The sequence below is a fragment of the Netta rufina genome (assembly GCF_964035555.1).
Source record: "Netta rufina genome assembly, chromosome: 4".
NCBI classification, from domain to species: domain Eukaryota; kingdom Metazoa; phylum Chordata; class Aves; order Anseriformes; family Anatidae; genus Netta; species Netta rufina.
In genome coordinates, this window is record NC_140127.1 from 70,341,135 (window position 1) to 70,356,024 (window position 14,890).

General features: G+C 40.7%; 1 protein-coding gene across 9 annotated transcripts in view; it reads left to right on the forward strand.

Annotated features, from left to right (window-relative positions):
* The window catches only part of CTBP1 (C-terminal binding protein 1), a 228,916-nt gene that overhangs the window by 175,993 nt on the left and 38,033 nt on the right, over positions 1-14,890 (forward strand). For 6 of the 9 annotated variants that reach the window (XM_084286841.1, XM_084286842.1, XM_084286840.1 and 3 more), the window contains one exon: positions 14,255-14,409. In XM_084286841.1, coding sequence (XP_084142967.1) covers positions 14,255-14,409 — 155 coding nt within the window. Of the gene's footprint in view, positions 1-8,974; positions 8,993-10,457; positions 10,675-14,254; positions 14,410-14,890 lie in introns of those variants that run through there. The other 3 variants (XM_084286848.1, XM_084286846.1, XM_084286847.1) reach the window with 2 other exon arrangements.

Genomic DNA, 14,890 nt, shown 5'->3' on the forward strand with positions numbered 1-14,890 from the left:
ACTTCAGTGCCTGCTGCTTGGGGAAAAACAAGTTGCACCGTCACACGTCTTCATAATGAAGAATAGCTGGACTATCGGCCTGTGTTCACATTTATAGAAATCTGAAACTGTCGGATTAGGTACTATTTTAAGTATAGGTAACTAAATACCTCATTTAAGACATATTATAAGCAGGTGCAGATTGTCTGCTCTCAGGGTAGTAGCTTTCAACTTCTTTAGGATCAGGTTGAACCTCATTTTAATTTCTAATGGCTAAGACCGTTGTCTGAAGAGCTTATACAGATTGGATATGTGGAATAAAAATAAGATTTGAATTAATTTACTTTGGCTCTTACTTCTTCATCCCGTTCCAGACTTCCAATGCTTTGTTTCGGTAACTGTTTCATAGGGAGCATGCAAAACAAACAAATTCAATCGATAATGCTCTTAACTGTTTCACATACTGTTTTCTTTGCAGAAAGACTTCAGTACAGGAGGTGAGGGCTTTCTGTCTCGCTCTTGGCAGTTTACAGATGAGATTTTCACTAACCCCGATGCAGCTGTGAAAGAAGTTAGGCTGTGCCGCTTCCTGTGTGACAGCATCTCATCACAGGCACAGAATAAACCCATTTCTCTCCCCGCTTTCCCACCCCCCTTCTACTCCATTCTCTCTGATAAACAAATAGATCTTGTTAAGAGCAAAAAATAAACATGTCCCACCCTCTCAGCATCTCGGTGTACTTGTCAGAGTGACTGGAGACAGGATGTCCTTCTTCCCCGGCTGTTGTAAACTGCTCTTTTTTGGTTCCCGTCCTCCCCTGAAGAGCCTGATGGCACTCCTGATCCAGGAAAGGCAGCAGAGAGAACCACGGTGGGGAAAAAAATACGCTATTCATTGACTTAATTGCCATGCAGAATTACTTTTTTTTTTTTTTTTTCTTCTGGGTTTGACTGATCACCTCGTATTTTTTCTCTGCAACTCATTTTTTTCAGTACTCGGCTTAGCTTCTTTCTGTGTTCTCAGTTGTTTGTCCAAGTGGCTGTCCTTGTTCCTTTGTCCTTGGTTGTTCTCCTGCAGCGCTCCCAGCTCTCGGTTCTGCCCAACAGAAGACGTAAGCTCACGTAGCAGCTGCCGGTTGTGCGCTTTGGGGTTAGGTGCCCCCAGATTTCAGGACAAAGCTAGTACATTGAGTACGCTTGCTGTCGCTTGATCCCAGCTTTATACAACAGTGGGAAGAGAAGGTTTGTCTTGTGTTTGTTTATGGACAGGTTGGATGCTGTCCTCATTGAAATCAGTTCCCCTTCTGCTGGGGAGCACTCCCATAGGCTTCTGTGGGTGTTTCACAGACCTCCCAGAGAATTAAAGTACCAACTGTGTTGTCCCTTAAGCATTTCTGACATAAGTTGTTACCACAGCTCTTGTTTGATTAACAGGCATTAGAAAATAAATAGGCTGGCTTAATTTTTGTATTTTATCTAGGTGTTTGGGGAAATACTTACAGAACAAGTATGGAAAGAAAGGTGTCAAAACATAGGTGTCAAACTGTAACCAGAAAAAGGGTTGTATTCTTTGAGGGAAAAATGACTTTGTCTTTTATTAGCTGTGCAGTTTTCAGTATTTCCATTCATTGTACGAGTCATTTGGCTGCTGGGAGATCCTTGTCTTCTGACTTTGTACGATGTCTACCCCAAAGTTGGTTGTCTGCGAGGGAATAATGCAATAAGGGGGTTTCATGGCATTTTGTTAACAAGTTGCTATGTTGCAGTTTGCATGCCAGGTAATTTCACAGTCACTAACATTCAGGAGTTGTTGGCAAGCAAATTCCTGATGAAAATACTTCTAGGAAGCCCGAATGGCATTGGTACTCTTACTCGGAGTAGCAGCTCAGAAAAGCTCCAGAGGGACACATTTTACAAGATATTATGGTGATGTAACCTGTGTAAGAAATAATGATGCTAATTAATTATTTTTCCAAAAACTAATTGCAAGTGCATACAGGTGGAGTTGCCTCTTAAAGCATTTCGCTCTCCGAGCAGCACCAGCTCGTCCACCCCTTGTAGCTACCATATATTTTATGTGCTGTGAGGTTCAGACCTGATAAATGATCCTTGTCCGGGGTGCCTGTGGATGTTGGCTTTTCACTGCGAGTTATTTTCCAGATTTCATCTGCTATTCTCAGCACTCGTTTCCCTTCTTCCTAACCGGGATGACAGTCCTGACCCAGAAGGGACAGAAGGAAAGAAAAGATTGATCTTTTGGAAAAAAGTCTCTGAGGAAAATACCATGAGAGCTGAAATTTCCTCTGAATTCACTCTGGTGAAATAGCAAGTATGTTATCAAAGTACCTAATAAACACAAAAAAAAAACAAAAATAAAAAGTGGCAGTAACCAAAGATAGGGAGCAGAAGTAGTAATTTCTCATTTTATTACTTTTGCAGTGATACACCTGCTCTAATTTGGTTTGCTTTACATCCAGAAAATAAGGACAAATCGGTCTCTTGCGAAGATCTGCCTGTTCTGCTGTTGTTTCTCAGCCTCAGGAACAAGGATTTGTGTTTTCTAGCCACATTTTAGAAAATAGTCTAATGCTCTTGATTTCTGGGGGTTGTCAGATAAATATTTTGCAGCTAGCAAGCAAAAAGTTGTAATTTCCTTCTGTTTTTTCAGGAATTGCAGGCAGCAGGAAGCAGTTAGACTTTGATTTCCAGCATCTCTGCTGCGTTCATTTTTCAAACACCAGAAGCAGTTTCAATATAGATTTTAGGTATTTGTGTGAAGTTGGTGATCCTTTATCTTTTGATGATAAAATTCAAAGTGATTTGAACATTTCCTGTGTCGGAGTGCTTTTAGAAACGTGATGCCCATGCAAGCTGTCCAGCACGGCACTGTTTGCCCTGCTGGTGACATTCCTCCTGTTTTTGCTTTCAGGATACGTAGAAATGGCACAGAACAGGCTGCCTGATTTTGGAGATTCTTCCTCGAGTCTAATACATCGATCTAGTCTCCACTTAGCTCGCTTCTCGATCTGTTGTCACTCTCTCTTTTGTTTTGAAAGGAAGTCGCTGCGGTCCCTTTCGGTAACTGTCCATTTCTCACAAACTGCCGTGCTGCACAACTCTGAGGCTGTCAGAGCGAGAGGGGGAGATGACATTTGGGTGACGCACATGTGCGCCGTGGGCAGGCTTCCTAAATGTCTCTGCCTGCTGGCTGGGGGACACGGGCGCTATCACAAGTTGATTTTTTTAAGATCAGGCATAGATGGAGAAGGCAAGAATAAAACTGCAAACTGACATCTTGACGCTGTTTGCTAGGAAAGGTAATTGTGAACTCGTTTCCAAAATACAGTGCTGGATCACACCAAGAATGCACGGTAGGAAAGATGACCTGTTTAGAAATCTTGCCTGTGTGATGAATGAAGGGTACCCTTACGCCTTAAGATCTTGTGACTCTTAACAGAATCGATAATTCCTTTTATAACACTTTCTTGGAGCTGCTGTTTTAGCGCTGATTAAGGCTTTATGCAATTTAGAGAGATGGGACATGATTTGTGCCCTGAAAAATTGATAATTTGAAGCCTTTATCTGCAGACAAAGCGTTTTTATGCCTGTGAATGAACCCTTTTCAAGTTGAAAATGGTTAAACTACAGAGACTAAAATAAATGCTATAAAGCCTAGTGAAAAAATGCAAATACGGGTCATTTTTAAACACTTCTGACTTCTCACCAGATCAGTGGAAATAACTTAAAGCGTTCAAAAATCTTCTATAAACCCCTTTAGTATGTGGTATGTGTGGGAAGAAATATTTTGCTTGTCTCATCAAGTCATGGGAATAAGTCCCAGTTTTAACTGTGTTTTTCAGTACAGCTTTAACTGTGATATTGGGACCAGAGCCTTTGTAATTGAAACTCAAAATCTACTTGAAGAAAAGCTCAGTAGAACAGCTCTCTTACATCATGTGCTTTTATTATATTATGATTAAATGTAACACGATAATATAAACCCAGCCTTTGCCTTAAACTGCCTGTTTTATTTGGCACTTTGGCTGTTGTTACTGGCCCGTTCTCAGGGAGCTTGTCATTTTCATACATCCTGTTTGCTTACCTTCAAAATGAACATCTCTTTTAGAAAATCCTCTGTATTCAAGGTCGGTTTGGTTAGCATGGGTTAGGTTCCTGCGTACCCAGGATGGGAGGTAGGTGCAAGACTTTGGTTTCATCGTGCTGCAGACTTTCTCCTTTTCCCATTTTTATGATAGAAGGGCTCTCCAGCTTGCAATCCTCATCAGCCATTTGCTTAATATTGATGGAGAATGGCAGAGGTCAGTGGCTGTGGGAGGAACCAAAAAGGGGGAGAAATTCAGAAGAGCTTTAAGGAGCCCTTTACACTGGTTGGGTGTTTGTCAGGGTTGCTTTGGCTTTCAGGAAAACACAAGGGAGTGTAACTGAGGAAAGAGCGTGTTAGCCTCATTTACCAGAAACCATAATACTGTGTTGAACTCCCCCTTTTTAATTACACTGGTCTTAAATATATGTACATATGCATAGCGCAGGCTTTGGAGAATTTTAGCTGTAAATCTTAAGGAAAGTTCCTAGCTCCCCTCCCCTCTTTGCATCCCTACCCAAGAGAATTGTAGTATTTTTGTCACTCTGAGATAGCTAACAATAATAGCACCATGATTTTCAGCTGAAAGTGAAGAGCATTAGATGCTTTCCTAACAATACAAATAAAAAAACCTTACAAAGTAAATGGAGAACTGTGCTCCAGAGGCAGAATACTTCGGTACTGTTATTTTTAGTATCAGTGGAATGTGTTGCGCTGATCTCAAAAAATTAAACCTTGTGAAACTAATTTGATTATCCAAGGCCCCACACTTGCTTATCTTCATCCTTTTTGATAAGGAAAATAAGGAGTGCCCCGGGTAATAGTTTAACGTTCTTGGTCAAAGTACAGGTGTGCTGTTAGAGAAATTGCTTTCAGTGTTTGGGATCGGAATAAAGGAAGCCTTTGATGTTGGCTTTGCTTGGGTTATTGGGTTTCTTTCTCGGAGACAGCATCCTGTGCAACATCTAAAATAAGAGAAAAGCACAAAGAGTTGCCATTATAACTTCTGAATATAGTCTGTCGTATTTTGTAGTACATTATTGGCAGCGCCGCTCAAACATCATGTGAAATTAATGCTCCGAAAGCGGCTGTATTGATAGCGCTAGTAGATGGTATTTTTTTCCCCAAGCGTACTTACAGCTCAGGTGGTGGTTTAAAACAAATCCAAACCTGCTGTAATAATACAGCTTACTGTAAGAGCAACATTTTAGGAGGAGAGGGGGGAAAAAAGTCTTTTTTATTTCTTCCTAGTTCAAATACATAATATTTTACAGGCGAATCAAGAGCAGCTCCTTGAGTGTATTACGTTGTAAATTAACGTTATGTGGCTGCTCAGCTTTTATGCAATTCACGGCCACGATGCTGATCCTGATAAGATGACAAAGTAAGAAATAAAAGCATTGCTTCCCTTATATTGAACACATGGGTGAAGGAGCTAGGCTAGGGGTTGCTGATGGATCGCGCTTCGCGTGGCCGTGAGGCTCCGTTGTGCCAGCCCCTCTGGGCTTGTGCTCTGTATCCGATGCATTGTCCTCAAAATCTCCAGGACCGCGTCCTTCTGTGGAAAGTGTTTCAGTAAGTCTTGGCATGGTCCGTATTGTTACTGGAATGGCTCGGGGAGTTAATCATGCTGCTCCTATTACAATAGTTGAAGCAGATTGTTTTTCCAGTTCCTGTCAGCAGGAGTTCTCTTGCCTTTTTTTTTTTTTTTTTTTTTTTTTCAAGTCACACCCACCAACCTATAAAGTTTGTGGGCTGAAATGTAAGTTCCATTGTATTTTAAACTAAAAGCTTGGGTGTGTGAGGGTGGGTGGCTGCTCCCCCCAGCCTCTTTGGTGGCCGCGCCAAGGTGGCAGCAGCTCTGTGCCCAGGTGTGCTGCGGGGATGCCTCCAGTGCAGGCTTGATTCATGCATTTGGTTCTCTATTTTGGGGATGTGGCCTCCCTGGTAAGGGGAAATCAATGCCTGGAACTTGGTGTGGGCATAAGTGAGGGCTGGAGTGTGCCGATTCCCACCTTGTGCATGTCATAGGGGGCTTCTGCTGGTTCCCAAATAGCTTTGGCCTCAGGCACAGCCTGCAGGCAGGGGCACTTCGCAGCCATCTCAAAACTGGAGTTACAGGAACAAATTTGGCAGCCGTAGCCAGGAGCTCTCTGCAGCTGGGACTGATGGGAGTGTACTCAGGGCAGTTCCACCATCGCTGATTTTTTTTTTCCCCGTCCTCCTTCCTTTTCTTGTTACTTACTGCAGCTAAAAATACTCGAAGCAGACCTTTCAACTGTCCTTTAAAATGTTTTTGCCTTTCTCTGGGGCTTGCTTTCATGCATCTGTTACTTGAAAATGGGGCTTCTGCGATGTTCTTTCTTCTGTGTGTTTTATTGCTGACACTTGTGCTTTCTTATTTTAGTACTTGATGTAGTAGTTACTGAATATTGTCATTTGCTTTTGCTTTTTAAACCTTGTTAGACAATTAAAACATTTTACAGCAACTCATTATGTTATTATTGCTTGTTCATTTGACATTAAATAGGTGTGATTCATATTGGTTTTGTTCCTATTTTGAAAAGTATTGGTGAAGATTAGGCATATCATTACAGCCTGCTCCTGAATACGTTGAGTAATTTTTTGACAGATGTGCAATACTTCCAGTTTTCACCTGGATGTTTGAAGTACATGTGTAATTAGTAGAAAGTGATGCCAGATGATTTTATTTCCCCTTAACAGAACTTTATTTCTGATCACTGGCTTTCAAAATCTGTCACGCGGGACATCTGTGTATGTACCCTGACAAGCATTTAGGATTTCATGTACATGCTGCCAGGTATCCGACAAATAAGAGTAGAATTACTAGATGTTTAATAAAGACAGGTTAGGGAACACTAATAAAAAAGACACAACAGAAATGCTCATCCACATAGTTATCAGCCTAATATCTGAGAATGACACATTTATTTTTTTGTGTCACTGTGGAGGAGTAATGAGAAATCATGACTCCAGGTTCCAGGAACAGCAGGGAAATGTGACATTTTATAAACAGAAATTACTGGCTTACTTTCTTCAGATAATATTAAAAGGGAAGATCAAATAAGCTGGTGGCATGGAAATATTCTCTGCTTAGGGCTTTGTACTGGATGCTGTAGAAATCTTCTTGGGATACCCATGCTGATTCCTCACAAGTGGTAAAATAATGATGTGATGCATTCATAAGTCTCTACCGTGGAAGTCTGTGGATGAGGGTGGTAATTAGAGATAGCAGTGCTGTTGCTTATGTATTTTGTGTAAGGGAAAGAGCAGCGAGTGTCCCGGAGAGCGGCTGGGTGTATTTCAGTCTTTGCAATTAGCAAGAGGATATATGTGGGTGTGACTGCTGTGCACATCATTGGGTCAGCACAGCGCCGGAAACCACTTCTATTTTTCTTGGTCTCTTGCAAATTAAAAAGAAAAGAAGGAAGATGACTTGTTTTTACTGGGTTTAGGTAAATAAAAAGCACAGAGTGCTATAGTATTCATCATCTATGCTTTTTCAGGGTGCTTAGCATTCACTTCCAAGCCCTGTAGACTTCAGCAGAGACTGTACATATGCTTTAAGTGAAGCTAATGCTTAGTTTTCTCTTACATGTATGCTACGAAGTCCAAATCTTATTCCTTTGAAAATCAGCTTGGGATTGTTCCCATTAATTTCAGTAAGATTTACAGCAGGTTCCCACAATCTTAAGAAGCATAGTTAGAAACCTTTAATGAGAAAAGACAAAAAGTCATCTACTAAGAAATTCAGGCTTGCAAGGCTAGCTACCACTTTTTTGTATGCTCTGCTTGTTGGTGCTGTTGTATATTTACCCCATACCCAAAGTCTTAATCCCACATCCCAAGTCATGGGAGATGACAACCTGCTTTTGCTGAAGGCAATGCCAAAAGATGCTGGATCTGATTCTGGTGGAATCAGGACATTTGTTTTGCATATTCAGCATATTTACATGCTGGTAAGCACTCTTTTTTTCCCCCTCCCCTCTCGCATCTACATGTATTTCACTGATCCGTGTACCTGCATTTCATTTCAAAGTTTATTTCTACTTGATTGCTTTTTAGTTTTGTTCTACCTCGAATCTAAATGTCACCTGAGGTCACGGCACACACAGGAACGAGCCTACCAAAACAAAGTCCAAAATTTAAAAATGCATTACGTGTCAGGAGCCATAACATATGCTTTTTAAGTATGGCGTTTCTGGGAATTTTAATAGCGCATTTTGGCAAATCTAATTCATAACAGCTTCTGTGTTCATGTTCTGAGAGGGATATTTTTTGTTTGTTTTGACAACTTGTTCTTTATTTGAATTAATATTAACATTTATTTTTAAAAAAACATGGTATTTTTTTGGAGGACTCCTGGTAAATAAGTGACAGCTCTGACTACATTTATAGCCTAGGTAAGAATATAAAGCGAAGGTAAATGCCAGAGGGGATTAGTCTTGTGTTACATGTGCAAGATTGTAAATTAGTTGAATGTCCAACCTGTCATTTTAGGGTCTTGTTTTTGTAAATATAGATCAGATTTTTCAGCAGTTTGCATTTTTTTAAAAAACCGAAATCCCTTTGATGTTTTTACTGTGTGTAAGGGAAGTTTTGTAGGGAAAAATCTTTTAAAAGGACATTGTCAAGGGAGTTTTCCTGCTTGTTTAATCCTTGCACTTGTGAGGATCCTCAGAAACGTGAAAATGTAAAGTCCCCTTCCCAAGGCTGCTGTCCTCCATTTCATGTACTATTGGTTTGTCATTATAGGGTTACTGATAAGTGTTGTGCTTTTTGGCATTGATGTATTTTTCAGAAAAAAGAATTGAAGCATTTGTTTTGAAAAAAGAACAGCACATTTAAAGAATTACATGGACTTTGCAAACAGATTTAAGAAAATGAAAGGTAGGTCAAACTTTGGGCCTACAAACCTGACAATGTCCTTTACTTATAACGTGTATGCCTTATTTGAGAGACAGTCGTGATCCTAATGATGTCATGTTAATCAGCAGCAGAAAAATGTGAAAATAACATTGCTAATCCTCTTTACTCTTAATAGCTTATCTTGTTGCGTTTGGTATGTTTTCTCATGTCAGCGAACGCTGACAGACTGCTTTGAGATCTCTGTTGTGCGGCCTGATGACTTTAATTACTGTCGGCCCCTGACATAAATGGCTGTTTTGGGAAAGGCTTAAAACAAGCTAAAAGGGCCCAGAATATGTCAGGGCGAACCCTCCTACCCTCCAGTGGCCTCCAAAGCCGCTGTGCCCTGGCAGCTTGGCGCGCTGAGGTGCGCCTTTGTTTCAGGAGGGGCAGGTAGGCCTCAGGAGGGGGAGGAAACCACCACGCTTGGGTAGGTCTTTGTTTTCTTTCAAGTATTTAACAAAAAAAAAATGACATCTAGGGCTAAGGCTGGGCTGATAATTCGTAAGTCACCACACAGGCAGAGGTGTGGAGGCGGTAGTTGGCGAGCCTCCCCCTCAGGTTTTGGTTACAAGAGCTGAGGGATAAGTTCGTCGATCCTCTGGTTTGCGAGCGCTGGGCTGACCTCTGATCGATCGGGCACACGGCTGAAAGCTGCTGTTCGAATTTTTCAAGCTTTTTACGTAAAGGCTGGACCAGAAAAGGGTTTAGACGCTGTTTTTGTAGAGCAGCTAGTCCAAATTGTCAGTCTCAAAAGGCACTTCTGCTGTCCGTCCATAACAGCTGTGCGCCACGCTGTGACCGCTCTGTCCACATGCACCCTACACGTGGTATTATTTTAGAAAAATTCCAGCAGTCACTGGCACGGGAGCTGCTACTGGGGCAAGAGCTTCACCACCAGATTATTTCCATAGTGAGGAACAAAAAAACCCAAACCCACTCATAGCTGGATTGAGCATACTTTAAGACTAACCTTTGGGGATAACCCTTTGAGGGTAGCCTTTGCTTTCCTTAAATACATTTAGATAACCTTAAGGGCCTGACTTCTACCCAGCCAACCACCACGTTCAGAGTAAAGGCTTCTCACTCCATCCTCGGTAGTCGCTCCGGTGCTTGGCTCTCAGCACGGTGCTACGGGAGATCACACGCTCTCCTCGCATCCCTGCTCACCTAGGCAAAAGCTTTGCCACAAGAGTGGTGCCGACTGGTCCAGGTACGTCTCTTTACAATGCACCTGCTTGTCCTGCTCTGGTGCTGTGTGTGTCCTGACAGTTCCTGGTATGTTAATGGCCGGTGGCAGCACAGCAGGTGTGGTGGAAAACCAGCAGCCAAATGGGGAAGGGTGCAGATGCAGTGAGAAGCTTTGACTTTGAGTTTCCTGGCTTCTGTGAGCACAAGTCAGACCCTTAATGTTGTTTTAATGTATTGTTTGTGTTTAATTTTTTAGTAAAAATTTGAACACGATCCAGGCTACAGAGGTTGCAGTGGATAAGAAGTTTAAAAGCTTTGGTTCAAGATTACAGGAGGCTGCAAGAAAAGTTAAAGACATGGAAATGAGGATCGAATGACAGGCTGCTATTTTGCCTCAGAATACTGAAGATTGTAAAGCATTGAGAAATCGAATTCATGACCCTGGAAATCAAGCTCAGATTAAGAAATGTCAGGTTGGTAGGGGTTCCTGAAAGTCTCAAGTTAGGATAAACTGAGATTGTTTTCCCTTAACAAAGGTTCTAGGATGTGGGGGTGGATGGTATACTTGTTATTGTCTGTGTTATATAAAATGCTACCATACTTAAATAAGCCAACTAAGTGAAATTTATTTATTTATTTTTTAAAAAAACTGAGTTTTGTGCTTGTGGTTCTGAATGTTGCTTTTGACCAGTTTACAGTCATACTCCTCTCTGGCACTGAGCTGCATGATTTACTGTTAATGCAGGAATGGAAAATACTGCTGTTAAATACACATTGCTTTATCCTGCCACACCAAGGGTCTGCTGCAAAACCAAGCACGGGGTGCAGTGTGACATTTCTAGATAAGAACCAGGCCGAACATATCTAAATGGTGAAAGAAGTAGTTTTTCGTTCAAACAGTTCTGATTCATAGTGAAACTGTGTCTTTGCAAATGTAAACTTTAAATAGTGACTGCCACTGTGATTAAGTTACTGTAAGCTTACTGAAGTGTTGAGTTATTGTCTGCGATTTAGTGATACGGTATTTAGGCAGAAAGATTGTGCAACAGGAAGTCCATGCTGAAGTTCTGAGAGGATTTTGGCAAGCAAAGGTTTGTGGGGTTTTTGTGGTCAAGGTCACTGGGTATATTTGAGTTCTGGGGACTCTGTTAACAAGCCTGAGATACTCCTGGGGAGGGTTACCCTCCCACTTGTTTTTCTGACTTCAGTTCTTATATTTTGGGGCTTGGTCTGGCATGCTACTTAGCAACAACATCAGACAAGAGTCCCTTGGTTCAAATGGGTAGTTACACTGGCCTAAGGGAAAAAGAGAGCACAGCCTTAGGTATTTTAGATGAATTGTTCTTTTTAAAGAGCTGTGTTAGTTCTGTGGTACTGTATTTTTCTGAGAGAGTTCTAGATGGAAGAGTGATTCTTGAAGGGGACAGCTTTTAATCTTGTTATCTCTTTGGACTGTGTGCACTCCTCTGTTGACAGAGATGCTTCTGCTGTAGCTCTGGGGGAAATGAACTATGTCATGTTCTTCCTCCATTTTCAACAGCTTTAGGATCAAAGTTCTATACATTTTCTCATATTTACTTGAGCTTGGATTCAGACTTGTCATTGAAATCCTGGCTTTGCCGGACTGACAGTTAAGAAGCTGACCATAACATCTCGCTTGTAAAACAAGCACAGTTATTATATTCAATATGAACAGGGCTTGCAATGTCATTTTTACATTTATGTTTCAAAACATAATTGCATTTTATTAATGCTATTACATACACTATTCTGAAAGAAACATGAACAAGTCTGTAACATGCTTTACTTTAGGGTGTTTCAAAGTAAATTTAATATGGGGTTTTATAATTAAGTTCCCATTAAAAGATAGTAATTATTCTTGGGATAAATATGTAGCATTTGCATTGTGTATTCATGCTGTGTTTGTCCTGTGCCACATTATTAGTGTGTGGTTAGTTTATTAAAAATGACTGTATGAAGGTTATGTGGCCACTTCTGGTTCAGATGCGTAACAACAAGCAGTAAGTTAGTAAGATGCAGGATTTCTGAAAATGATACTAAAAATGCTCCCATTTCATTTTGGTGGTTGGATATTAAGCGCTGGTTTAGAAATAATTGGTGAGATTTTTCTGTGCACCAGAATCGATGGATTTGTAACGCAGAATATTTGCCATGAGTGTTGTACCCATGGAAAACTTTGTTGGTGAATACTTTTCACATCTGAATGCCTGTCTGCTATGGTGAGAATGCTGCAGGTGCACTCCTGTTGGCATAATCAGTTGTTGAAAGACATTAAGACTAATATGAAAAAGAACCAAATGTAGTTCAGTGATCAAATGCAGAAGGATTGGTGAGGATCTGTTGTCTGTCTGCCTTCAGTCTGAAAGATCCTTTTGCTGCTGAATAAGCAATTAAGCATTATGCAGTTACAGTTAAATTAAAGCCAGCTGCCCTTTTTATAAGTTTTCCAGGTAGGGCACTAGCTGCAAGTGCATGCATGTAGGAAAAATTCCAGTGACCCTTGTTGAGCTGTCTTCAAGTCTAAAAACCATTTGAAGAGGTAAAGAACTTGAATGCCAGATGACAGGAAGCCCTAGCCCGAGCCTTACTGCATTGGGTAGGGGTGCACATGAAATTTATGGGTGCAGGCTAGACAGGTAATTGAGGCTGAAGGTAATGATCTCCTTGGTGCAGCTCCTTCAGCACTAGATTTGGGCTTGGCCCCAGCAGGGAAGTAATGTGCTACTTCTGTTGACTTGTGAAAATCCCTTTTCCCAACAGCTGTTTTCCTTCACTGGGTATCTTGTATGCAGAACTGGGACTCTACTAATTTTCCATCCACTTACAATGCAGATGAGTCTTTCAGGGCTTGCTTTGTGATGCAGTCTGAGGCTTCAGATGCAGGGATTTCTAATAGGAGGTAGCTGGGGAACCTCAGTCCTTCTGCATTCATATTGGGCTAATTCATATTACCAAGCAATAAGCAAAATTTTAAAATTCACACTGCAGCAAATGTATGTTGTTGACATTTGCATACAAGAAATATCTAGCCTGCTTCACTCTGCAGTGTTTAAAACTACTTGTTTTGAAAGACGAAAAATCATGTACTGTATTCTTGTTTTCATTTTTCTTTCTCTCTTCAGGAAGTCCCTTTTTTCTACCCACGCTTAACTACTTTTGTGTAAATGTAATGGTTTAATATTAATCCCTTGAGTACTTTTGTATATTTATAGCATCTATACAGTAAAAAGATGCTCTCTGAATATCCTGCTGTAAGGATTACTTTTCATTTTAAGACGCCATAAAGAGGATATAAATTAAGGCTGCACTTTGAACTGATTTTTCTCTCCCCCACATGTTTAACGTGTTTATTTGTCACTCTACAATGTTCCAAGTGTGATGCTGGTTTAAGGATGGGCGTTTTGCTCACATTTTGTCAGAGAGCTTTCAGTGGTGGATTAAGTGTGATGCATTAATTTGAATCTTACAGAATCATTGTGTAAAATTTATGAGTTTAAGCAGGCCTACGTAGATTAGCACTAAGCCTGTGTACTTGGACAGTGGATCCTCAGTAAATACACATTTTTGCTGCTGTAGGTTTTTTCAGTTAAATTTTAGTGTCAGCAGATCATAGTGATATATGTAAATTGAATACTCAACTCCTTACTGAATTGCGTATGGTATTCCATCAGCGACGTTCTTACAAGCCTGGACAGGATTGTTCTCACTCTGTCTAGAGCTCACAAAGGTGTGGAATCCAATCAAAATATGAATCTTGGATAAGATTGCACAGACACTTCTTAATAGTGCAGTGAGGGTGTCTGTTTAAAAAATTATGCTATTCCCTTAACATTTTTGACCATCTTTTATTGTTCAGCCTCCTGAGCCTTCACGGCATTTTCTTTAGGGGTCTATGTTTGTTAACCATAAAATTTGTTGCTGTTTTTATTCGCTCTAAATCTTTTTCTGCCATCAGAATAAAGAGGCTAGCTATAATGTATTTTTGTTATGTTTACATTCCTTGAATAACTCATCTTCTCTGTTTCTTCATAGGCATTCGACCTCCGATCATGAATGGGCCCATGCACCCACGCCCTTTGGTAGCATTGCTGGATGGCAGGGATTGTACAGTAGAAATGCCTATTCTGAAGGATGTAGCCACGGTGGCATTTTGTGATGCCCAGTCTACACAAGAAATTCACGAAAAGGTAATATTACAAAGATGTAATTTAATAATTATTAAAATATCTTCTTTTTCTAAAATAATGAATAGATCCGGTGTTAGCTATGAAAATGCCTTAGGCACTGCAGTTTGGTTAATTGTTGATTAGAAATGACCACCAGATCATGAAGGTAATAAATGATGAACAAAGACAAATGTATCCGTTGAAGTATGTTTCTGTGCAGCATATCTGTGGCTGGATGTTGTCCATATGCTTACCAGCTGAATTAGATTCATGGAGAGAGTTAAATCAGGGAAAATTATATTATTACATGATATTTTGAAATGCTTCTTGGAAACACTGTTGCTAAGCTTTCAACTGGAAAGCCAAATATTAGTGTCAGATTGGAAGTTCTTCTCACAGCCAAACTTCTCTGCTTAGCCAAGGAATTGTGCAGATTGGATTAGAAGGCTGCATGCGCTGCAAATTGACGCTGGAAAAGAGTTTTGGAACAAATGCTAACAAA